The 27846-nt window shown below is 42.5% G+C and overlaps 1 protein-coding gene across 40 annotated transcripts in view; it reads left to right on the top strand.

Annotated features, from left to right (window-relative positions):
• The window catches only part of LOC116947744 (neurexin-1-like), a 401559-nt gene that overhangs the window by 29961 nt on the left and 343752 nt on the right, over positions 1-27846 (top strand). For 30 of the 40 annotated variants that reach the window (XM_032963825.2, XM_076070801.1, XM_076070788.1 and 27 more), the window contains exons 3-4: positions 14595-14612; positions 20787-20816. The exons of the other annotated variants lie outside the window; for them this stretch is intronic. In XM_032963825.2, coding sequence (XP_032819716.1) covers positions 14595-14612; positions 20787-20816 — 48 coding nt within the window. The remainder of the gene's footprint in view (positions 1-14594; positions 14613-20786; positions 20817-27846) is intronic. 40 annotated transcript variants of the gene reach the window in all.

Below are 27846 nucleotides of genomic sequence, written 5' to 3'. Positions count from 1 at the left end.
TGACTCACTAGCTATGCCATTCTTTAATTGTAAGTGTCAGAGCGAGGACATCAAGGTATCTCTGAAAATCGACTTCTTGAGCCAAGCAATATCCGCGACAAATCGCTTTGGCTGTGTCGGGTGGTGGCGGGTTTTCTCACCCAAAAAGTCGAACTAAAATTTCTGGTCAATACGATGTATCAGATCCCCCCATGGTTGTCGAAGCATTCCAACCGTATTCACTATCCTCCAACGCAATCACCATCATCTATGAAATGCACCGACCACAGCCATGCTCTGTATGCATCTGAAACTCACAAACATTTGAATGTAAATTACCACCATGTGAAACTGTGCAGGCGCAAGATCTCGCAACTACCACCCTCGGGGCCCCTCCGTCATTTATGTCCACTCATCACCACCGACATCGCCACCACCCTCGCCTGCGGCATAGTCGGTTCCCGATCTCGACTACTGCAATCCTGTCCTTGTATGAACCTGATCAAATAGCCTCAGGAAACTCCAACTATTGCAAAAACGCCTGCATCGTCCCTGGCGCCTGTCATCCTCAACTAGATTCCCTCTCCTCCATACGCTCCCTCCACTGGCTTCTAATCATCGCCAGCAGGGTCAGCCACAAGATATCCTGCCTGCGCTACTGTGCCTCAACTTTCTGTCGTCCACCATATCTATCTTCACGCCTGTCACCCTGCACTACGGCTCATGGCAGACCTCTGCACGGTATGTGTGTAGGTATGTTGAACTTCTTTCGTGCCGTACGTAGCCAAACGTGCTAATTGGAGGTGCACGACACACAACCTCCTCTCTCTCTCTCTCTACCTAGTACCAGGACCGTGACTGCCAGGCGTTATTTCTTCGTGGCAGCTCCCGCTGTCTGGAATGGCATCCCGCTGCACTTTGCAACTGCGGTTCATCCTACGCAGAATTTTAAGGGACACTTAAAGGCCCCACCTCTCTTTGCCAGGCTTTAGATATACAACCGAGGACTCCGGCGCCTCAGAGTCACGGTCGGTTATGTCAATGCAACGTTGTGCATGTTAATTATACACAACATTATTATTATTGTTGTCGCATCACAAGGTTGTGAGAGGTAGTGGTGGCTTTAGGGAGGCCTTCATCCAGCAGTGGATTGAGCACACCTGATGATGACAAAAAAATGAAAGGACTCCAATAAAAAAAAACGAAACCTCCATTAAATGGTGGCAGCCTGGGATGTGAGATGTTTTTCAGGGGGTCAATTGCCCTCCCCTCCCCTCCTGTCACTCGTAACACCATTGCTTCTATCAGGATTACATTAATGATAAGTATCTTCCGTCTGTGCCTTCTGACCGCATATCTACCTCCTATTAATTACATTTGAAATTTCAACGAACAAATCGGCAGTCGATTGCGGGAGAATAATTGCAATGCTGTAGCTGCCTTATTTAAATACGAGGCATTATTTTTCCCGTTATCGCATGTAAATCGTTGTCCCCCACAATTTCGCCATGCAGCATTCTGCTACAGATCCCAATTTAATTAGCTCAGTTGCGGCATTGACCAGCTAGAAGATATTAAAAGGGAGCCACATTATTCGCCGAATGACAGGCGTATGCGGCTCGCGGTGGATTTATTGCGAGTGTCCACGTGTATTGTCGAAGGCCAGGAGAGAAAGGAGTCATTAAGTATTGATCTTTGCGCTGGATGGCAGGGATTCAAACATTCATCTACAACCATAATGCATTCCCTACGCCATCAGTCACGCAGTGCGTGGGAATTAATAGCACTCCTCTGGTTTTGCTGGTACATGAGCTGCGATTTGATATGGGATTTGTTTTCATAGAAGCTGTGACATTAGTCAAGCAAAATGTACAAATTATATTTCGGCCACATTACATCACTGTCACTTTAATCAGTCTTTAGAATGGTCGAACAAATAATAATAATACTTTACAGCCCCTGTGTCACCGCTTCACAATGCTGCATGTACCATACACGCACGGACCGTTTGCCAATCCCCTGCTGGATGAGGGCCTCCCGACGCCTTGCAGGATGTGAAGGACGTTGGGCCATACTTTGCCGCACTGGTCAGTGCAGGTTTTGGTGAAGATGGTGGTAGTGCAGAGCAACAGGGCCCCTGTATTGCCACCGACGCCTACTGCCGTTCGTGGACTATCCAGGCTTAAACCTTGCTTAGCTTCTGAGATCTGATGAGATCGGGCACATTGTGGGTGAATTGGTCAATTGGGTTTAAGAATTACATTCCATTCCTGTTTTTAAATATTCAGGTTTAACATAACATCTGAGGCTGATATTGATTCTTTTTTTAAAGCAGAACATAAATTGTATTTGATGGTTATACACGCCTGTTCGTACATATGATAGGTATTCAATTTATTACAATTTTGAAATCGTGTTTAGAAGGTTAATATTATTAAATAATAATTAACTGCTTTTAAAATTGGATGCCAATTTGCAAATGTATCCATAAGGCTGCAGATTAAACGTTCTTACAATATTGGTTCTTGTGCACAACTGTCAAAGTATTATCACCAAATAATTATTTGCTTAATCATAAATAGTTTTGTCATTTTGTTGAACTTTTAAAAACTGTCTTTATTTACACTTGTTTTCCCCAGAAATGCCTCACTGAGTCTCAAGACTCTTTAACAAGAGGGTCCTGCCATGTTTTGTGTGTGTGTGTGTGAGGGGGTGATGTTTTTCTGTGTAATCCCAATTGAGTACTTTGCTGTAACTTTTTTCAGCATTGCAATATTTTGGCCAATACCAAATTACATTGTATGGGGGAGGGGGGGTGCAGATGGCCCTTTTGAAGGGAACAGAGAGAACCTGGAGGAGACGCATGCAGAACAGGAGGAAAACATAAAGATTCCACACAGAAAGGTGCCCGCATTGGGAATCGAACCTAGGAGATTCTTGCGGTGAGGCACAGGTGTAACCACTTGGCCACCCTGCCACCCAAACTTAATTCAACGCTTACACAGTATTCTAACGAAGTGGTCATATAGAAAAAAAAGTCCAAATTGAGTGGAAGTGATTGTAACTACCTGTGCTAAATTAGAACAACAATTACAATTTTCTTTAAAACTACTGTAATTGATTGCCATTCATCACCTCTGGGGGCATTGTGATTGTGGTGTACTTAGCTGTGATTTAGAATAAGAATAACATTTATTTTAGCTGGTTAAAAAAATCTGTGATTTGTAACAATTACTGCTGTGGTTATTGGGGTTCAGCTGTTTAAGATACTTTGAAAAACGGACAAATGAGCATACGTTAGATATTTGCACTCCGCTCACATGCACCTCACTATGCTATTTGAACATGCAAGCAAGAATAATTTAATTCACACACATTGTAGTATTTTAAATAATTATTTACATCCCCTTTACCATTCCACTGCTGGATGAAGGCCTCCACATTCCTTGGCTGTTATGGGGGGTTGTTTGAGCATACTTGGACCAGAGCAGATATTGGTACCAATTAAGGTTAAAAAAAAACTTTAGCAGGCCCGATGTATTTATACGTCTCATACGAGTGAATTACTTGATAACTCCTCTCATATCAAATGGTCATAACATAATTACCTGTTATTGGCCACATACAGAAAATCAGAACTGTCAAAGTCATGCCAACGACAAGGATTAGGTGGCGGGAGGGTCGAGGACTGTTTCAGATATCACTCTCAGCACTAATGTTAGCTGTGACTTGCTATCGAATATGGGTTCATAGTTCGGTACATTTACCACGAATTTGCCACTGCTCCATAGTATGTATATAGTGTTCGCATGCTGCAGTTACACATATTAAACTTAATATGTGTAAGTTTAATATTCACATCAGGCCAAACTGTGATTTGTAACATAAGCACAAATGACCTTAATTTTGGGTGAAATATAAAAAAATGTGATCCTCATGTCAATGTACAGTGTAATGTTCTGTGAATAACAAAAAGGCTCAAACCGCGATGCGAAGAGTTAGTTCTAATTAGCAAGCATAAGGTTCAACAAAGCCAGAGTCCACCCACATGACTGCTGAAACAGCTGCTCGCAAAACTGGACAGATGTGAAAGTCATCAAGGGGGCACTTTTGTGATAACGCATTAACATATCCCTTCCAGAACACGCGTATTTTTTTCACCATCGTAAATTACACAAAAAATAAAAATTAATTTATTTCCCATGAAAAAGAGTTTATTTTTTATTTTTTATCTCCCATATAGTGTCATCGGTTTTCGTGCCAATCGGGAAGGTTTGAGTGACTCAAAATGTCACCAGAGTTTTCTTCTAGGAAGTAAAAAAGAAACTCCCCCAAAAACAATTATGAGATATTGATTTAAATGACCTCAGAAGTCCACCTTCAAACAACACTGGAGGAGATGTGGATGGGAGCCCTATCTCGGTATCACTAGCATCACAGCTATGACATGGCGATAGTAAAGATATATTTACATCGTGTGATCTAAAATCCGCGATAAAAACGCATCGTCCGTTTTGCTAAATATCGGATCGTAATTGTCGGTGCTTGTTTTAAAATTGTCTCAAATATTTTATATCCTGGCAAGGCCATTAATGTAATAACACACTCAGTCAACAAATATGTAAATACATAACTATTATTATTAATTAAATGAAAGATTAACTAAATATGTTGGATCTGATGGCATGACGGCTATTTTCGCCATAGCTGGGCAGTGCATTTAATTTTTGCCAGTGTAACTGACAGCATTCTGCGTTTTAAGCATTGTAGGATGGTATAGTTGCGACAATTAAAATACGAATCGCATGCTTATGCTGAGTGAACTACGGTTAAATAACCTTTAAGCGATATTTAGTTGCAATGGGAGTACAGCAAGGCACAAATTCAACCAAATAAAATGTGAAATACAGTTGCAAAGTTACAGCGAAATTAATATTGCGATAATCATTATGCTGTGCATCATGATAAAATGATATTGTGTCCGTGTTTCACGGGAAGAAGTGTTTATACCACTATGATTCTCACCGTGAGCTAGTAGTGGTGCTGGTACTTTCTTGATAAAATAGGACTTGGATTTACATAAGTGTCTAGAAAAGTGGAGGCAGCTCAGGTCGCCTTAAAAAGCAACTCCATTTGTGTGTGCGTGCATGCGTGCATGCATGTGCACGTGTGCACGTGAAGGGGAGCGGTAGTGTAGCGGTTAGCGCGCTGCGCTACGAACCTGGTGACCCGAGTTCGATTCCCGCTCACGGTGAACACCGGCGACGATTAACTGAACCGGTTCTGGGCCTCCTCTAGGTCGACTCAGGCTCAAATGAGTATCTGATGGGATGTGTAAACATTGCCACTGGGGAGACAAAGGCGGCCGGGCGTGGTGTTGGCCACCCACCCCCTCGTGTGCTATGCTGGCCTTGATAGGTGCTCGCTAACAGCACTTGCCCCTACAGTCTGTTAAGGCTATACGGGGCATCTTCGTCTTTGTTTCGTGAAGGACGCTACTGGGCAGTTGGAGGCAGTCGCCCTCCAACAGCAACTGAGGGCAGAGGAGTGACGCTCACAACAACGAGCAGAGCGCCGGGGCAGATAAAATGGAGCAAGTTGGCACAGTAAAGGGCACAGTTGGTGCATCTACCAGATATCTCAGTCAGCCAACCCATGGCACCTGGGTCTGTCCCGTGACCTCCTGTCAGCAGCGAGCCTTCGACACTTCACGTGGCCTCAAAGTGCACCTAGCCTGGCACAGGCGCCGCGGTGGCGTCACCGTTACTTAGTGGCGAATGGCGGGTTTTGGTGCTCATCATCAAATCAGGTAATCAATTTCCTTAGTTTTTTCCCCCCCCAGGAAAGAACCAGGTTGAGATCCACTAGGTGTTTCCAAGCAAGGAAAGAACTGGGTTTTATTGATGAGGAAAAGGCCCGTTTTGTTATGTTATTATCCCAATTTATTTGGACGCCCGTTAAATAAATGCAGGTTATTAAATTGGTGCACTGAAAGCACACATCTCTGTGTGTGTGTGTACGTGTATGCGTGTCTCTTCCTCTCCCTTACGTTGGTTGAATCAATTCCGATTCAAAGTGGAGGTAGTGTAGTCAGTTGAAGGTCAGAGTGGGATAAACATTAGTGCCTGCCTCGTGATATTGGGATAAGTTAAGGATAATGCATTGGTCTCTGGGGACATGGTTTAATGATCTGAAGCTTATCCTTGATTTTGATGCTCTGCGGAAAGAGCTAACTGAATTTAACAGCAGTACTGTGCTTTGCTACTGTAGTGTAATGGTGAGCACAATAGACCTTCAATCCAGAGGTCACCGGTTTCATCCCGTTTTCTCGTGCGGTGGCTGAAACAACGCGGCGAGTTTCTCAAATCCGCCAAGCCTCTGTCCACCCAGCAGTATAAATGGGTACACGTCACAGTCAGTCACATGGCAGATCATCCGTGGTGAGGTAAAGTGTGGGTACTCCCACCTCTTCCAAGACTTCTGACCAGCGTGGAATAATAGGAAAAAATACCATCTAGATTGGCTGTCCTAAGCCACCTCTCGTGGAGGCCCTTTTGCCAGCAGTGGCACGAGAAAGCAATTGCACCTTTACCTTGGACTCTCCTTTTTTTTACAGCGGTAGATATAGGCAACGATCCGATCAATTAATATCAAGACTGTATTTACTTCACGACACGTTTACAGTTAAGCAATTCGTGGCTGTGCGACTGATTCTCGCGTCAAGCGGCTTTGTGTGCGTGATGGCGATGGTGTAACCCCCCCTCCCCCACTGCGAGTACCTATGAAGGCCGGCACGGCACACGAGGAGGTGGGTGGCCAGCACCGCGCCAGACCGCCTTTTTTTCTCTCTCCCGAAGTGGCGATGCTTTACACACCGCACCAGGTATTCATTTGAGGCTGTCTAATCGTAGGGCAGGAGGCTGCGATGTGTCATTCCACCACGTGCAGTACAACTAGAGTTTTTAGCCTTTATGGTCATACAACAGGTGTTAAGATGTTCAAACACCAAATACCGATGATACTTTTTTTGTGAAGGCACCAAGTCTGCATTGACGACACATACTTGTGACAAAACGTGCAAATAATAATAGAACGCGGTCCTTTATTTCCAGAAAAAGGGTACGACCTATTCTTACGTTTCAATTTGGATACTGGCAAAAAAAAAACAAGGTCCCATAAATAAACCACTGCAGTGCAGCAGAAAACTCTCCAGTTCGCTCCTTTGCCAGCATCTCGAGATCCGGCCACAGTTTGAACGCTCTTTCCTGCCGATATCTTAAAAGAATGTGTATGGCGCCTTGGACAAGGCGCTTTACACGGAATTAAAAAAAAAAATTCGTATATATGAATGTAATGGCGGAGATGAGGTGAATGGAACAGATGAGAGGAAACAATGGGCGAATCTGCGATGCGTGAATTTTGGTGAAAGCGAAATTGACGACGTTGCATTATGATGAATGGATTGAATGAATGTGGAATGAGTGAAAGCCACATCATGAGAATATGAAGAGGGAACAGCAACCGTGGCGGATATGAGGGGGAGATTAATGGGTCGTGGGGTGAGCGAGTGAAAGTGAGTGAGTTTTGAGTGCGGAGCGGAAAACTGGTGAGCGAAGGTTGACTGTTTAATGCGGAGGGGAAGTTTGTTCCAGTGAAGGGGGGGCAAAAGAGCGATAGCGTGGATTGAGCGCAAGGAGAAGGGGAGACAGAGAGAGAGAGACGGCAAAGATTGAGACCAGAGAGGGCGAGAAGGCACGTAGAAAGAGACAATTATGGCAAGATATGGTGGTACAAGACCATGAAGGTATTAGTTGAGCAGGGTGAGGAAACCGCTGGAGCTTTGCCCGTTTAAATCTCGATTGAACACTCATTTTCTTTAGAACTTATTTTTGTTGTGTGTGTGTGTGTTTTTTAGTTTGTTGTCCTTCCTCCACGGTTAACTACGTACGGAGAGAAAAAAGTTCAACATAGCGTACAGACATCCCAAATTGTATTTCGTATCGCATGATGGTGGAGCGGAAGGCATTGGCTTTGCCGTACGGCCAATGTCAAGCAAAAATATTGTATGTATATATTTTTTAAATATTATTTAGTTTAAACCGGTACTACGGCAAGGGTGGTCGTGTGCGGATGGGTGGGTGGGTGTTAATGAAAACAACACACGCGTCGAAGTACCGTAAATGCTTTCGGCATTAGCGACGTCACCCCCCCCCCCCCCCCCACGTGCAGAGCCGGAGGTGAAGTGAATTTCACATTTGGTAATGAACGAATGAATGTCGCTCCCTCGCCCTTCCCTCAAGGCACGGCCGACCTCCATCCAGCGCTTGCTGGCGCCGCTGCTGATCAAGAGAGAGCTCTGAAAGCGCACGAGTTAACCCGGTGACTTCGTTTGTCATGGCCTTTCGCAATGGACGTCTGCTTTCGGCCCACAAGTGTTCCGTTACCTTTTGTTTATTTCACGCCCGTTCGTTGGCTTTAGTCGCGCGAAGGAGGCCCCGTTGTTTTGTTGTTTTTTTTCTCTCTCGCTGATTTTGATATCGCGTGGGAGCGACCGCTTTTGCGATCGCCCTTGGGGTCAGTGCGAGTACGCAGCGCAGTATTGTGTTAGTGATGGTGCCCGTGGGCTAACGGCGAGCACGATGGAATTGCGAAGCGGAGGTCACCGATTCGAAGTTCATCTCCCGACGTTGCAGTTGGGCAAAAAAAAAGTGTCTTGCGGCGTACGGAGTGTACGTTGAACTTCTTTCGCGACCGTAAGTAGCCAACGGTGCCGAATCTTCGCCTACCACAGCACAACCGAGCAATTGAAAATGGTTTGTCGATGGGCAGGTAGAATGTTGTGGGGTAAAGTGTGGGTATTCCCAGGCCGGCGTGAAAGAGTAGGCTCTCTAGTACCGTATCACGAACGAATGATTTCAGCCCTGTGTCTTTAACTGTATTTATTTTTTTACATACGCGTTGCTTTCTCAAGAAAAGATCAAAAACACGTTCAGCGCCACGTCGATTTAAGCTGCTAAGTGTAATGTGAAATGCAAAAAAAAAAAAAACCATTAATCCAATTTGATATTTTCCATTCTTATTGTACTCTTAACGTTATTGTTGTAAATATTGCCGACGATTCATTCGGGTTCCCCGTCCCCACACGCTGTGTTCCATTTATCACATCCGCAATGCGCAGCCGCCGTAATCATTGAAGGGCGGGCTCCATCAAAAGCCGCACTACAACACATTAACAATCCGCGCGCTGTGATGAGGCACCGTGTAGTGCCCCGAAATTCGAACCTCGGAGAGTGAACTGGACAGAGATGACAAGCCGCAGTCATCTTGCGCGGATAACTTTCATGTCTCTTTGAGGACGTGATCACGCAGGGTATGAGCCCACAAAACCCAGCCTCAGTGTCCCTCGTTTGAACCTTATCGAGCAGACTGACATAGCATTTCATTGTCGATGTGGTCAAACTTTCATTAGTTCCAGCTTATTACCCCATGTATGGGCGTGTACGGGGCTGGGGTTTCAATATACTGTACAGCCACAACATCAATGAATGTTTGGTCCCAAAAAGCATGAGCGGTGGGATTTGGGAAAGAAATTCCTGAGAAACCACAAGGAGTCACTGTCATTGTCAAGCGCCCATATGTGGACTGCAATAGATTAATACGAGAACATATGCAGGATAATAATTGCCGAGTGGAGGCCAAAGGAGTGAACGCACACAAGAAATCCACCACGGAAATTGAGCTTCAAGATCGGCCATGGATTGATCATGGCTGATAACGATGATGACAATGACGGCGAATTAACACGCGCCTGTAATTAGTTACCATACAAGCAACTCCTGCAGCTGTTTTCTTCCCTGCGATGTCCTGTGCACAAGATGATAACCGATGGGTGGGAGTGAGGTCACGTGCATGATGAAATGTGCTTTCGCATCATCAAGGCTTTGTCCTCTGCCTTCCGTCTGTCACTGTGGGTAACCTCAAGTACACCGAGACACCCAGACATTTCAGTTCCTTGGCCGCTGAAATCAATCGCCATTCTCTTTTCATCGCTTAAATGCCAACAAGTGGTGCCACATTTGAGTGCCACATTCCATTTCTGGTATGTTTTTTTCCCACTTAACTGAACGCCATTGTCTTCTGGAGTTAAACGAATGAGTCACAATTGAATTATTGCTCAAATCTGGTTCTGCCGATATCTGACTAGGCAGATGATGAATAAGGGAGTTGACTCTTTGAATACTGGCGGCTGTATTAAAAGTATCACAGAATATGGTTATACGGCGCGCTGATTGCCAGCTTATGATATAAAAGGCGAAAATCTGGCAGAACGTTTTTCTTTGGCAGTGCTGATTCAATGTCTGAAAAACCCTATTCCAGAAAACCGTGAACGTCTGTGTTGAGCGTTATGTTTAAAGTTGAGGTAACAATGGTCCAAATGTAAGAATTTGGTAAAACCGTGACTTTAATGTCGGGCTCCGTTGCTCAATCACACAGTGATGCTTTCCAATAGCCATTTCCCAGGTAAAGCGATGGAAAAGTAAAAAAAATATTTATGCTTATTCGTGAAATAAATTATAATTATTTTCTACATTGTAATGACATTCAGCCATTTTCATACAACGAATAGATGAAGACCTCCCCGCAAACCATGTTGGTCACGGATTATTTAATTTTCTGCCATACTGATTTAGGGCCGAGGATGACTGTGAAGATATCACCCGCCACTGATATTAGCTGTGCCCAGTAATCAAAATTTGATCGCCAGGTTCATAGCACAGCACGGGAGTCACAATCTCACTATGCCTGGAGCTGCTGTTACGGTGCATGCAATGCAATAGTTTTTTTCTTATTTTTACCTCTTCTCCAAATTCCATCCTGATCGTTGCTCTATTGGTGTAGACAAAGTACCCATTCGGATCTCTCGCTGGGCAGCGCAGCCCTTCGTCTTTTGAGAATGACCCACGGAAGCAGATATCACGGAGCTGCCTCCGAGATGCCTTCAAGTGATTGACCTATGGACCACACAGTAGAGGGCAGCACTCTCACAAATGTTCTAGATGTGAAGTTTTCGTGACTGCAAGGATCAAAATTCTTTGGTTCTTTCGGTAAAGTCACGTAGGTAAAAATAAAATAAAAAAATGAAAACAACTAAATTAAATTGAATTTAGTTGTTTTCAACCTACGTGACATTACCGAAAGAACCAAAGAATATGAATATCTCCCAAATGTTTCTGCCACAGAGAGTAACATTCGTTGAAAAACAGTCAAACTAATAGTTAACATTTCTCAGAGCTGGAATTTTTGCGAAATTAAGCATACGACCAAAATGCAGTTTGCGGATGTTTTTGTGAGGTTCTTGGTGTGACACTCGAGATCCCGGTTCACTCATCACGTGGCTGCATGGATTTTAAACCCAGGATCTCGGTGATACTGGGGCTCAGCGCTCTGACCTCTTGAGCCACCGATACAACTCTTACAGCGGCTTTAAAATAAATATACCCTTGATAACATACGATTCAGTAATGTTTTGGATAGACCGAACTATTGCACGCAACTTTCATAATTACTGTTAAATGGTTTTCATCATGACTTTACCGAAATAACCAAAGAGTAATTCCTGCAGTCACGAAAGCCTCAAATCAAGTATGAATGATGAGCTTTTTCTCTATGACGGTTTGGCCAATCCACACGCAGTTTTATTCTCGGTGTTGAACCAAACTGACTTCGTACTTCTGTTTATACAATTTGTCCGCACATATAATTTATATATTTCAGTGTTAATTATTTCTCGACTATACGTTAATTGACTGCGAGGAGTAATATGGAGGAGACGCTGTGCTGGTGCTGCGAGAATTGGGGAGAAGGAGGAGCGGGGGGGGGGGGGGGGGGGTGCTGCTGTTAGGCATTTAAACACCGAGCAAGCAGAAAGCGTATTCAAGGTGTCCACGCATGTTAATTTTAAACAAAGGAATAATTTTTTTAGACGTCATGAATATGGCCCGAGTCTGTGGGCCCCTTTGCTCACGGTAAATAATACGGTGGCTCTCAGATTTGCCCTCGCTCGGGCAGTGAAGCATAAATGGCTGCGGATTCATTTGAGATTGTAATTAGCGTCTTGCAAAGAGTATCATTATTTTGTACACGATGTTAAAAATAACGCAGCCGACTTGCTGTTAGTATTTTATGAAGATGTGAAAAGGAAACATTTGATACAGATTACCTTGGTTCCTTTTTCTGTTCTTCGTCGATATGGGACATCAACATATGATCATGTCTCAACATAACAAAAAACATTCTAAACCAGGCAGGCAACAACCATAACCCCCCCCCCCCCACACAAAATTGACGGGCATGCAAATTTTAGTATGACATTGAAAATCTCATCAGATAATGTTCATCATGGTGACAAAACAATAACATACAAATGTCACAGATGCAGATTGAAGAATGTTGGAATCATCTCCTCTTGCTTCATGTGAAATTTCGTCTTAATGAAGTATGTCCTTTCCATTATAATGTCTGCCAAAACGAGAAAATGCGGTTAATTGAAACTCATCCTCCTGGTTGCGACGCTCCCCAACGTAGTTTCGTATGATGCTCGGGAAACGGAGACATTGTATTTGCAAATACGTCAAGGTTTCATGCACGAATTGGCTTGTATTTATGACAGGTGATTAGCTCGAGGGAGTGAAGACGAGGGCAGTATGGAGTGTGGGAGCTGAAGGGGGTCCATTTGAGTGGAGGGGGCGAGTAATGGTAGCGTCTGTTCATGTATGTGAGAGAGTATAGTCGTACAGATATAGGTGTGTGTGTGTGTGTGCATAGAGGAGCGCGTTTCGAACCCGGCGAACCCAAGTTCGATTCCTGCTCGTGGCCAACACCAGTGACGATGATCTGAACCGGTCCTGGGCCTCCCCTAGGTCGACTCAGCCTCAAATGATAAAATGGTGTGGTTATGTAGTAAACATCGCCACTGGGGAGACCAAGACGGCCGGGCGTGGTGTTGGCAACCAAACCCCTCATGTGCCATGCCGTCGTTCATGGGTGTTACTCGCTAACAGCACTTGCCCCTACAGTCTGTTACAGGCTATACGGGGCGGGAGGGGAGGGGTCTTAGCTTTCCATAGCAGTAGGGTGAGTGGCTCGTAATGGGAAGGTTGCGAGTTCAAATCCTGGTGGGGGATTAACACAGCCACTCATAACTGTGGGGTTGATCAAATGATTAACACTTTGTGGGGAAGTCAACAGTGGTTGTGCGATGGGTCGACTTATGATGTGGGTAGACTGGGCCCTGTCATAGGAATGTTGAATTTCCACCACTGACTCAGAGGGAAATGAGTCTTACCTCAATGCTCATTGAGCAGGATTATCACTTACATTTTTTTAGTACAAAGGAGACATGGGGGAAAGTATAGTTTTTTTTTACATGGACAGGAACTGAAAACATACTGCTGTTTAGTACGGCTGTTGATTTTTTTCTGACAGCTTGACACTATATCAACCTACAATCTGCCATGGGAATCCTACAAATAAAATATCTGACAGGACGTTACTTGACAGTTTGTACTAAATATTATTTTGAAAGTCCGTGAACATACGTCTACGCTATAAACTACTGTGCCGTAACAAAAATAAACAACAATGCTTTAGAGGCTCCATTATGTTAAATAGATTTACATTTTCAAAAGAATAATAAATATATCTGCATATGCCCTAAATTAAATAATCTTGTCAGTTATAAGGGGCCGTCCATAAATGATGTCACGCAATTTGGACGATTTTTGACCCGCCCCCCCTCGTCACACGGCATCACAAAAAGTCAGACCCCCCTAAAATATGACGTCACAAAGCTCTGCCCCCCCCCAAAAAAAACACATGCTTCAAATCGCCTTAAACTATTGTCATTGTAGTGCGTATTTAATGTGGCGCTGCACTCTGATGTTGTAGGAGAAAACATTTATTAGAAAGTATATTTAATTAAGTAGAACGTGTTGTCTATATTTATTCAAAGTTGCGCATTTTGATGTGACGTCACATTTCTCAACCCCCCCCCCCCCTTCGTCACACATCGTCACAAATGTCTGACCCCCCCCCCCCAGGTGCGTGACGTCATTTATGGACGGCCCCTAATCCATAAGAGTTGACATTTTCACACGAGATTAAATAATATCTAACGATTATGGGTATGGTGGTGGAACACAGTAGCAGTCGTTTGTGCACGGCGCTGTGAATCACGTGACCCGAGTTTAATGCGGGCCACAGTTTACATCAGTGGCGAGAGATATCCGAACCAGTCCTTGGTTACCCCACCTCCCGCCTAATTAATCAACCCCCACACTGACCGGTATGGTGAAATATGGTCAAAGAACCCTGCAATCAATGCGACATTTGGGATGCCTTCATGCGGCAATGGTTTGATCTAGCGCAGTATGTTATTATAATGAAATGTACACTGGAATATTTTACAGTCACAAACTTTCTTGCAACATTTTGCTTGTTCTAATCTATTCAATCTGTGATTTCTGTTCCTTTCTCAGCTCAATGTCCTGTGCTTTGCAACTCGTGCTGAATCTGTGCCTGACTGCGCCTTTATCTCTATCTTTCTCTGCTGCCAGATGTCAGATTTGAAAGAGGTGGGTGGATGTTTATTCTTTGAAATACCCGGTCACATTTGAACGTCTGTATATAAAATGCAGCGTGTAACGCCGACGAGGTCACGTCTGAGTTATAACCAATTCTTCAATTAAAAGGAAAATCACTCGTGCGGAATGCGTGAGGCTTGATCGGGTAAATGCTTGCGATGCTTTGCCAATGGTAAAGGTGGAAGGTCTAAATGCAAATCCAAATAGCAATTCTAACAGCTTGTCGACAGAATGCTTATTAGTATTATTATCTGCTTGCACTTCCAGTGTGCGAAATGATAAATAACTTCAATTAATACAGCCATTAATTCATTAATTACATTGGGAGTTTATCCTTGAGTGTTGGGGGAGGGGAATGAATGCGCGCAGATGCCCTTTATGTGTGCCGAGAGCTTGCCTTTGTTGCAGTAAATCTTTCTTGGTCATCATATTTAATTGAGTGATAATTGCCTAATCTTGAATATATTTCCACGTAAATGATCGTCGAGATGTCTGCAAGATGTTGTAATTTTGACCCATGTATAGTAAAAAAAAAATCACCCAAAAAAACGCGACTTTATGTTTGAAAACAACTGAGACAAAAATTAATAATTCTGAAATCATGTTATTTTATACTCTTTGGTTCTTTCGGTAATGTCATTTAGGTAGAAAAATGTAATAAAAATAATGTTATTTTATTATCCGGTAAGGCTTTGTGTCGTTCCAATATCTGTCTAGTTAACCGCTGCACCATATTATATGTACACCCCGACTTTTGGCCTATATCATATTAAAGAAAGTACGTTACATTATTTTCTATAACTTGTGTATAAATAGAATTCATGAGTTAGATATTATGCTGATATATAACATGCATCGCACTGCAATTGCACATGTTGAAGTTTTTTTTATTATTATTATAAAGTAAAAGGGCATTGAAGCAACGACGAGATGGAACGTCCGTATTCAATAAATTCCTACCCTGGTTTAACCAGCAGTCCAAAATTAAGTATTTGTCATCTGATGCTCAGCCACTCACATGAAAAGCATATGGCATATATATATTTTGCAAAGATTTATTTTTAAATGCACTCAATCAGATTGGACAGTAATTCAAATTGTATCAGATAATCAATTGCCACTTTGCAGAGGGCCTGTGCGGTCCCTAATATGTGTGAACGTCCCTAATTAGCAGAAAATAATGTTCTCCAATTAATTATATGTGAATTGGCAAACACATATTCATTAGTTCAGTGCTTTTGCGCACCAAGGTAGGCAGGCAAGCGACTGGCGGTTTTATGTGCCGATGAATTCAGGACTAATGAATGTGTTCGTATAGAATTGGTTAAATGCATAGAAATTGTACTTTAATATGAAATTGCATTAAAAAGGAGCGCAATTGCTATTTCCTATTGTGAGAAAACATGCCTTGTTTTAATTGCAAACATAACTAATTGCGGTATAATTTATGATAATTTAAGTCATATTTTTGGTTCTTTCGGCAAAAAGTCACGTAGAAGGGAAACAATAAAATAATAATAATACCGTAAGAACCAAGAAAATGAATTCCTGCAGTCATGAAAGCTTCAAATCAAAATTTAAGTTATGTTAAAACGCTTTGGACTAAATGACAATCGCACATTGCCAAACACACCGTTAATATTTTGTTGCATTTGAGAATATTCCACAATTCTGAGGAATTTCTATAAATCATGCGGGGTGAATGTTAACGGTTTTTGTCGTGGCTAAAGTTTGCGAATTTGCACAATTTGGGCGTGAAATACCATTTCATGCTACGACTTTCCAGATGCCGGCTAAATTCTAGGCAAAGCCACGGTTGGCACATTTGTAGCAGACAAATTTCACAGCACAGTTTTGGGGACAAAAACACTCCCAATGCAAAATAAGGAGGCTACAAAAATAAATTCATGACTATTTCTCATTGTATTTTGAACATTTTTCTGCCGCACACCCGATGAAAGGAAAACGGAAGGTCATCTAGATTGCTGCGCGTGTATACCGGGCAAAGGTGTCCGAGTGACGTGCGTTTAAATCGCTACGTCACGAGCTGCGGCACAGAATAAAATGTCCCGCATATAAACGCCTTGGGTTTTTTTTGTTGTTGTTGCGCTTTTGTGATCATGGCGCTCGGCCGCGGCTCCCAGTAATCAAGCACAAGAGATGTCCCAATGCTGGAGTCGCAGAATTGTGGCACAGTGTACTGCGGTGCGGGTGAACCGCGTGCAAATTGAGAGGCTTGCCCGAAGACAAAGGGAACAAGACGCCACGCTTTGCCGTTGCAATTTCAGCAACGCAACAATTTACGTGTAATATGCAAAATAGGATTGCAGTTGTGCGAATCGTTTAAAGGGACCTGGCTGCCTGTAGCCATTTTCTCCTGTGGCGATGGGAGTGTTTAGGGTCCTTCCTTTCTCCACACGATGCAGCAGGGAAGGAGATAATCTTTGCTCAAGGCAGTCGCACAGGGGGTAGCTTGCTATTGTTAGCCTCCTCCTCGAGGAATTACCTAAATTGAATGCAGGCCCACTTTGTCTTTTATGTCCTGTGTTGTTGTTGCTGTTTTTTTATACCCAGTAAGGGGCAGGTGCATTAGTCTGAGTTACTTACCGTAGGTCGATCATAAGATGGGTAAAAAAGAATGGTGCGCTGACCACGTATTTTTCTCGCGAAAGGCGTGCAGTGCCACAAAGCCAAAGTTATAATGCTCATACGCTTCGACCGAAAATATTTGTCTCTCAATTCATAATTTCAACACATTAAGGCCACCGCCAGATACATGAATCACCTTTGGTGGAATTCTTTAAAAAGAAAAATGCTATTATAGATTGCTCACATCCCACACCTATTTTATTTATTTATTGCTGTGTAATTATTTTCTCGAGAAACATACATGCGATGCAAATGTTGTTGGCACTTTTTTTATCACATTATAAAATACTTATTTGTGTCAGTTATGAACTTATTTGTGTGTTCGATTAAAGTACATTTATGTTATGGTTAATTGATAAATAGCTGCTCGTGTTATGTGTGTGCTTATCTTCAAATGTGATTTGCATATTTTATCACATCTAAAAATCTTGAGAAATAAATTAACGCAATAAAAAATAGGGCACTAAGCAATTAGCTCCGTTGGACTACATTTCCAATTATTTCATTGTTTCCATAAGAATTAAGTGGATTTTTACCTGGGCATAGTATATCAACCGATCATACCTGCAATTCATATCAAAATAACTTGTATTCCTGTTTTGATAAGAACTGACCTTTTCTTCCACTGTGGGATAGCAGTGGTCCTCTCTTTTTCATGTATGTCTCCTGCCATTGGCTTCTTGTATAAATACGCCATGTTTTCCCAAAAATACAGATAATTACCTTCTCAATGATATCCCATATGTATTATTTATTAGGATGATTTTCAAATTGTAAGGTGTGCTAAATGTATAGAACTGCCCTCCCACTTCTACATGTAGTACAGTCGCCGCGCCTGTGCCATCATGTGATCTCATTCTGTACAAGGTGAATCGCAACAAATGTTTTGTAACGTCACCCCAATGTATCGGCTGCGCGGTGGTCAGCGCACTGTACTATGAACCCTGTCACCCGGGTTCGATTCGCAGCCATGGCTGGCGAGTGATCTGCTAAACCAATCCTGGGCACCCCACTTCACCAATCTGCAACGACCAGCGTGGTCAAGTACAGTGAGGGAAAAAAAGTATTTGATCCCCTGCTGATTTTGTATAATTTTAATGGTAGGTTTATTTGAACAGTGAGAGACAGAATAACAACAATAAAATGCAGAAAAACGCATGTCAAAAATGTTATAAATTGATTTGCATTTTAATGAGGGAAATAAGTATTTGACCCGCTCTCAATCAGAAAGATTTCTGGCTCCCAGGTGTCTTCTATACAGGTAACGAGCTGAGATTCGGAGCACACTCTTAAAGGGAGTGCTCCTAATCTCAGCTTGTTACCTGTATAAAAGACACCTGTCTACAGAAGCAATCAATCAATCAGATTCCAAACTCTCCACCATGGCCAAGACCAAAGAGCTCTCCAAGGATGTCAGGGACAAGATTGTAGACCTAGACAAGGCTGGAATGGGCTACAAGACCATTGCCAAGCAGCTTGGTGAGAAGGTGACAACAGTTGGTGCGATTATTCGCAAATGGAAGAAACACAAAAGAACTGTCAATTTCCCTCGGCCTGGGGCTCCATGCAAGATCTCACCTCGTGGCGTTGCAATGATCATGAAAACGGTGAGGAATCAGCCCAGAACTACACGGGAGGATCTTGTCAATGATCTCAAGGCAGCTGGGACCATAGTCACCAAGAAAACAATTGGTAACACACTACGCCGTGAAGGACTGAAATCCTGCAGCGCCCGCAAGGTTCCCCTGCTCAAGAAAACACATACACATGCCCGTCTAAAGTTTGCCAATGAACATCTGAATGATTCAGAGGACAACTAGGTGAAAGTGCTGTGGTCAGATGAGACCAAAATGGAACTCTTTGGCATCAACTCAACTCGCCGTGTTTTGAGGAGGAGGAATGCTGCCTATGACCCCAAGAACACCATTCCCACAGTCAAACATGGAGGTGGAAACATTATGCTTTGGGGGTGATTTTAAGGGGACAGGACAACTTCACCGCATCAAAGGGACGATGGGCGGAGCCATGTACCGTCAAATCTTGGGTGAGAACCTCCTTCCCTCAGCCAGGGCATTGAGCATGGGTCGTGGATGGGTATTCCAGCATGACAATGACCCAATACACACGGCCAAGACAACAAAGGAGTGGCTCAAGAAGGAGCACATTAAGGTCCTGGAGTGGCCTAGCCACTCTCCAGACCTTAATCCCATAGAAAATCTGTGGAGGGAGCTGAAGGTTCGAGTTGCCAAACGTCAGCCTCGAAACCTTAATGACTTGGAGAAGATCTGCAAAGAGGAGTGGGACAAAATCCCTCCTGAGATGTGTGCAAACCTGGTGGCCAACTACAAGAAACGTCTGACCTCTGTGATTGCCAACAAGGGTTTTGCCACCAAGTACTAAGTCATGTTTTGCAGAGGGGTCAAATACTTATTTCCCTCATTAAAATGCAAATCAATTTATAACATTTTTGACATGCGTTTGTCTGGATTTTTTTGTTGTTATTCTGTCTTTCACTGTTCAAATAAACCTACCATTAAAATTATGGACTGATCATTTCTTCGTCAGTGGGCAAACGTACAAAATCAGCAGGGGATCAAATACTTTTTTCCCTCACTGTATGGTCAGTCAACTCCCATGTCTGGCATGGTATTGAGAGGTCTCTATCTAGCAGTGGCTTTAAACAGCAGGGTACAGTGGTCCGTCGGTTTAGGATGCCATCGATTAACGATATTTCGGTTGACAAACCGCCACCCATTGGGTCCCATTGTTTCTATTAACGATACTTTTTCAATTAACGACGTGGTTTACGATATCACGCGGCCGCCAATTTCGGACCAATCGGAGCGCTCCGAAGTGGACTCGGCAGACCTCAGCCAATCAGCGACGCCCTTTTATGAGCGTTTGGAGAGCAACTGGATATTTATGCACCTTTGTATGCTCGATTAATTAATTATTTATCCATTTTTCTATACATTTGAATGCTGTAATACGTTCTTATAACGTCTATTTGTTTAAATATTGTAAGCATGTTTTTAGGTCAACTTCCGATCGTCTTGCAACAAATTAAGCCTTTAACATGTATTTCCATACATTCGATTAACTATAATTAAAATTAAACATTGTTTTTGTGGAACGTATTAATAGCGTTAACCGAGGGACCACTGCGTATTATTATTATAATGCAATATATGGGTGGCTCAAGTCCCACTTTCATCTGAAATAACACCAGGGAATAATAAAACATTCTAAAGTTGAAAATGTGGCCTATGGCTCGTGTTTAGCAAACATTGCCAGGAAAAAAAACAATAATAATTTTAAGCTAACCATATTTCTTGTTGTTTCATTTTGGCCAAGGTAGGAAGCCCTTGTACTGAGTAAAATAACGTATTATCATGGAACATAAAGGGGAAAGTGATGGGCATCTCTATTGCAATGTTATGAACCTGTGCATGACCTGTACATATGTTGAGAGAACCTGCCTGTAAACGTACAACCCTGTGCTGTTTCTTACCCAAGGCTTCGCACACTTGATGCTTGGTGATCAAGGTATGGATGTTTCCTCTTTTCTCACCACTTGACCTTGCACGCTTAACAAAGTTCCACAAATTCTTAGCCATACCTTTTTTTAACCAGCCGTATCCTCGAGAAGTCAACGGCTGCAACAACATCTGCACCTCTGTAATATCTAAGATGTGCTTAATTGACTAATCCTTTGCAATGCTATGTCTGAAATGTTGCCTTATAATTATTTGCCCTTCCTGTCTTTGCTATGTGCATTTCATCCTTTTCCGTGCATTGGCTGGCCGCACGCACATTTTTGGATAGTGTCAAATATTTACCATGTTGTTTAACACATTCATTCATACTTTGGTGAACAGTATTTGTTTTGTTATATGGCTTTCAACTGTACAAAAGAATGTCTGTGTGACTCAGAATCACAATTGTATGCGGTGCTCACAATTTACGTGAGATATATTGTTATGCCACCTCTGGTTATTGTTCTGTTGAACTGATTAACTTTTTTTCTTTTATTGGATGTGAAGATTTACAGCCTTAGCCAACAGTTGGGCAAATACTTGGATCCCAATAAGCACACTGATATAAATCGTCCTGAATAATGCAGAGGACAGTTGACTGAAAATAAGTTGTTTGATAAACTTCCCAGTGCATCTGTGGCATTGTTGGTTAGAAATCAGATAATTTAACAGTTCTGTGAGGGCACAAGCGGTGGTGGCAGTGGAGAAATATTTTGCTGGTGTATTTGTGTTTCATGACCTCGGGGTGTTCCCGTGCGAGTAGCGGTAAGGGGGAGAAAAAAATAGACAACATTTACTCCCAACCGTTTTTGAACAGAATCCACATACAGCATGTGTCCCTGTGTTATCGTTAATGTTATAATTTTTGTTGTTAAAATATCGCTTAAAGTGCACGCAGCACCTTTGCTTGGCCAACAGCATAGATGGAAAAGTTATAGCGTCTGCTTTAGGTGCACCCATGCATTATAATGTACAATGAACATTCCCTTTCCTGGTATTAATTTATTCAACTGCACACTATGAAGGTATTCTCCCATTGTTTATTCGCGGTGGAACAGTGCTACGGTGGTTTATTCACTGCCCATCTGAGCACGCTCAGCTGAGTTGTATTCCTTAACCTGGCTAACATCAGTGGCGAGTGATATCTGAACTGGTCCTGGGCTACACAACAGCCTTCACCAATCTGCACTGACCGACATGACATTGGGAGGCCACAGTGGATTGACAAGGGACAGAAGTTTATTATTACTGTTATTTTTAATGGACTGCTGCTGTGGTGTATTGGTTCGCACAACTGCATTTTCAATCCAGAGGTCACCAATTCAATTCTATCTTCCGGTTCAGTAATAAAAAAATGGTGCAGGTTTCTTAACCCCCCCCCCCCCCGCGTCTGTTTACCCAGCAGTGTAAATAGGTCAGGTGGTAGGGGAGAGTGTGGTTCCTTTCCCAGCCAACTTGGAAGAACAGGCAAATATACCCTCTAAAGGGTCCCTCTATTGGAAGCCCTTCTGCCAGCAGTGACTTGAACAAGAAATTGCTGGGCTGCACCTTTACTTCTCATTATCGTAACCCCAGTCAATCCAATTCACTATGTATGATGAAGTGAAAAGTAAATGCCGCACTCCGTTGGTGGGCTCACAACTATCCTCATGCAACTGCGGGTATTGTATATTGTGATGGTTAGATCAGGGAGGCTAAATGGCTCTAAGTGTGTGACTGTCTGGGTTGCACGATAATTGCTGCACAAAGTCGTCGTTGACGGTTACATAATGAGCAAATAAATGCGCCTTTTCAAAGTATTCCAGAGGAGAGCGATGGGAAGAGTGGATTGCTACACCTACATGCATTTTTGCTAAAGCTTCACCTTGTGCCACTGCAGTTAAATTAAAGAGTAATTTAACCTGTAAGGTTTCGCGAAATTACAAAATGAAATGATCAAAAATAATTGCCTTCACATTACCCTTGTAAAAGCACCCATGAAAAAATATGTAATGTAAGACCACTTTTAACACTTGCGAGATTAATTAATCTCCGGCTAATCTACGCATAGGAGATGTCCATTTTAAGATTTTAAAAAAAAATCCTTTAGTAGCAGACAAGCGTTTCCTGCCATGTGGTGAACACATCATGCAAACGGTGCAGCTCAGCCTCGTTGTCTTTGGAGTCTAGCCATCAATGAGCGCGACATGTAACAACTCAGTTGTTTCACGTGATTATTAAACAAATGCTGTTTTTTATCATTGATTTGTATCTCTTACAAAGCAGACAGCTGCTCCATTGCATTCAAACCCAAGTCAACCAAATAGGCCCTTTATATCTCTTGTCAGTTATAGGAATATGTGGTGGCATGTGGGTGTAATCTAATTTTATCTTAATAGATATTTTATCTTCACACAAAAATATATTCCATATCATTCACGGAAAATATAATGCCTTAATTATGACATATTATTATCCATTTTTCGTAGACTTCCTTTTATTACAATAGAGAAAATTCAATGAGTGTGGCAAAAAAAAAACCTGCCATATTTTATTTTCTTACTTGATATCCTTGGGCCGTAAAAGTCAATTGAAAAAAATATACATTCATTTATACCGTGCCTTTCGTCAAAGTAGCTCTTCTCCAAGGTGCCTTACAATATTCACGTCGATACGTATTTCACACTGCACTACATTCGACTGCTAACCATGCAGATTTACTCAGGTGGTGCATTTAAACCACTGACACGCTCACACTCTCACCGTAAATAGCACATCTGTGGGAGTGAGTCATATTCTAGTTCCCCGGTGTTGGTGATTTGCGCAGGCGTGGTGTTATCAATGCCCTTGGTTAAGTATCAAAAGGCCCCCTTGTGTTTTTGAAAGACCAAATCTGCAGCTGATGATTTTGATTCAGCGGTGGAAAGACAGCGGTGACGTGTGTCTCTTGCTGTGAGATTTTTTTAGCGCGGCAAGTTCAAATAAGCATTTAGCCTATCAGAGTCTAGAGAAGGTACATTACCCTGCATTGCAGTTTGGTGACTCCAGCCAAGTTAGACTGCAGCAACACTTCGGTGACTCGACACATATCATTTTACTGTGGCTCTGGCCAAATCTTGTGAGAATTTCCACAGCTGTTCTAAATGCTGGATGGCCACTCTCATGCCTCTGGGCATGCCTATTGATTACTTAGATCTCTATTTACGTCCCTGCTAGATCCTGCCGTGATGAAAAGGTCGGCCGCAAAGTTTGCTACAATTGTGCCTCATTCAACGTGGCTACTTTTAATAACGTACACACAGGAGTTTAACACGTAGGCTTCCGCGACCAATATCATCCATAATAAAGGTCGTACTCAGATTGTAAATGTTGTGGCTTGGCTCTCCAACACACCGGTGTGCTGTACTAGTGTAGTGGGTTCCACAGAGGCGCACACTCGAACTTGGAGGCAACACGTTTATTCTTAACACAACAGCGTAACCATATAACCACTTGACGGGATAACAATATAGGGTGGTAACCACCATGTGTAACTAAATAACCACTCGACGGGATAACTATATACTCAGACCAGGTCAGCTAACTCAGTGCCTGGTCCACGATGCCGTGCGTGAAGCCCGAAGACCGAAGACGTAGCTGGCGGTATCCATTCCCAGAGACGAACAGCCAAGATCGCTCTCGGGACTCGGCCTATATGGGCTGTGGCATGTCCAGGCTCCGCCCTTGGCCACGCCCCCCCCCCTTCCAGATCTTTATCGGAGACTCTGGACCCACATCACGTGTCCCTCTCACCTCCTCTTTGGCCCTCGTTACTACCTCATCCAGTCACGTGCCTTCTCGGGTTCACCCAGACTACCATGTCCTCACCCGACCCCCTCTCTCGCTGTCAGCCGGACTATGCTCCCTAGGGGCCCTTCCGTTTTGTACTCATCCCGGTGCTAGAGAGAGACTCCCCACGTACAGTGCCGCCCTTCTCTCGGTGCTGGCACTACACACGCGACTACACTAGTGACGAATTGACACGTTCTGTTTAAGTGACAACCCTTACTAGTTGGCTGTGTCGGGTGGTGGCGGGTCGACACATTTATATATTTACGCGATCTCACCCCAAAAAAACCTCTATTATGGATCTATATACAGGACTTTACATCTTCTAGAACTTGTCTCTTGTAAATGTATTCCTCGTTGTATTTTGTTTAAATTCAGATACTATTACATTACATTTTTGTAGAGATTTCCATTTTGTATTACTCGGCCCTTGTATATTTTTCATCTTTAGGATGCTGATCCAGTATCTAATTTTATTTTATTACAGTGCTCTCAGATCTTACATATTATGCAATAAATAATCCACTCCATTAATAATCTACGGATATGTATTTTTACTTAGCATTTTTATTTTGGATGTGAGGATTTTCAGTGTGTAACGTAAAATATGCAGACCTTTTTATTTTATAGGTATAAAAACATTGATTGGGTGTACTTTAGAAAGAAAATACTTTATTATGTAAGTTCAGACTCCTTAGCGAAGCCCACATCATCAATGCTGATTGCAGCAAACACAAAAGAAAGCTCTTATTAATTACCGGAAATAGACTTTTGATAGTGCAATCACGCCAACGTAGGCTTATGATTTGTTTACAACAATAAACTAATCAGTGTAAATGTTCGAACATGCTGGGGCTATTATATTTTTATGAATACAAATTTATTGCAGTCACTCTCAATATCCTAAATAACGTTCAGTTCGTTGTCAATCCACAAATCTGTCAAAGGTCGCCTCCCTCCTCTCACAGTGTTGATCATGTGGGTGATTGTGACCATACTTTACCACACTGGTCAGTGTGGGTTGGTGAAGAGCTGACGCACATCTCAGCAAATGCATTGCGTGATTAAATATTCAACGTAAACATGCTTTCGTTAAATTAACATGCAAATTTTGTGTCGCTTTTGTGTGCAGTTGCTTAAGAGTTCAGGTTATGCTAAGCAGCTGGCAGTAATCCTGATTTGTTACGATAGTGAAAAGACACTTAATTACCTATTATGCATATTGGATAGAGTTCTGTGTGCTTTTAACGTGAGATAGTTTGTACGTTTCAAAAACTGCCAGAAACTGTAACCGGTGGTGAGTATGAACTAAATTGGCTCAAACAAAACACAATAATAATCTGCCTTGATCTATCCTCAATTGGATAGAGGTCTCCCCAGTCTCCCGTTTCGGATTTAGGATGGATTCTTGGATGACGAGACCAAATGTAATATTTCATAGCAAAATGTAGCTTTTTTTTAAAGTGTATTTAATAGTGTGTAAAACATTATTATAGGGTGGTATGTGTGAATAAAATATCATTTTTATATTTTGCGTTAAGGTTATCAAATGGAGAAGGACTTTTGGAGTTTTAAAAAAATCGAATTCTTATTTTATTTCCACGTATGCTGGAATACCGATGGAATGTTAAAGGACAATAATTGCCAAAAAATAGCCCTACCTCTGATAGAACCTGTCAACAAACATCTACCAGGACATGGATGAGTGGGCTTATGTGATCTATTTTGTTGTTTGTGAAAAATGCTGATAGAGTAGCCATTTTATTCAATATTAAATGGAATAAAATAAAATATCAAGGTTTCTCCTGGGTTAACAACATTTTTCCAAGTCGAACTTTTTTTCCATCACACTAATATTCTCAAGGTTTAGTGCCTTAGGCAATGCATGGGTAAAATCCTCATTGGGTTTTTTTTCCAGACTCACTTTAATGTGCCTTTTGGGCGCGCAGAGTTACACAGCAGTATATGCGCACAGTTGCGGGCTTCTCATTTATTATATAAATAAATGAGTGTAATTACTACACTTCATTTACATCTATTGTGAGCGCATCTGCGGCGCAAAGTGATGCATTCTTGCTTCATACCGACCAGAGAGCAGTCCAGGAGGCTGTGTTGATGGGAAATGGCAGTTAACGCTCCATGAATTTGCAGCGTAAAATGCGATGTGAGCGTGCCAGCTGTACAGAGGCTGTTATAGCCACAATGCCCCCTTTTTTCCTACTGTAGGCAGAAACGACTGCACATTACCTTCAAATGCTACAGCACTGCTCTACAGATTTAATTTTTTTTTGTTAATTGGCGACGTTTCGAGCAATGGCCCTTCTCCATAGTGGAGAAGAAGTGCTGTTGATGTGTTAACATTTGGCTATTTATGCGCTTTGGCCAGCGCAGCGCCACGACATTTCCTTTCAGCTTTTATTTTGTGGTGCTTATTGAAATGTCTCCTCTGACGTTTGACATCTCGGGCACCCACAACTGCAATTGTGAAGGAAGCCTGGGCCCTCTGCGTCTATATTTTGTGCATGCTTCGTACATTTAAATTGTATTGCCTCCACAACCATGAGAAAATGCCTGGCTTCTCATAGTTCAAGCGCAATCTCAGTATGTTACCTCAACACAGTGCCTCTATGTTTCACGATAGATTTCAGAATTGCTTCCAGTGTACGTCACAATTATAACGAAGTTGCTTCATAAGTATGCTTAACAATTATAATAATAACAATGATTTTAAAGTGGCAATGAGTCCGGTTTTTTTTTTGTCCGAGTAATTTGCCTTGCACATCAGCTTTTAGCACGTGTGGAATACACATCGAAACATTCCGATTCAGATTGCATTGTGTGACACTGGGTTATGTTTTCTTTGCAATTGATGCAGGCAGCACGCTTTGGTAAAATTGCATCTAAATGCAGACCTCTACTTACAGGCCCATTATGCACGTGTTTGTGCTCTCTGCCCGAAATGGAGGTTGCTCTGCGAGTACGTCACTGAAATATAAACAACCAAAATGTTTCAGAGCTTCTGCCCATCTTCATGCAGTTAAATAGATACGCTTGCATTTTAGGCGCAGTTTTTGCAACGGTGTGATAGCGATGCCACCGTCGTCCATATCACCCTCAAGGTCCCTTTTGAAAATGTGCCACTTTGTGTCATAAATTGTCCCCATTTGTGTTTTCAACAGTCAGGAGAGAGAAAACGTTTGTGCCATTTCTTTTTTTTTAAAAGGCAGGCCTTT

This window comes from Petromyzon marinus, chromosome 31 (genome assembly GCF_048934315.1).
Source record: "Petromyzon marinus isolate PM22_M1 ecotype Great Lakes invasive population chromosome 31, UKy_Petmar_22M1.pri1.0, whole genome shotgun sequence".
Lineage (NCBI taxonomy): Eukaryota > Metazoa > Chordata > Hyperoartia > Petromyzontiformes > Petromyzontidae > Petromyzon > Petromyzon marinus.
Note: the sequence above shows the minus strand (reverse complement) of the source record. Positions and strands in the feature narration are given on the sequence as shown.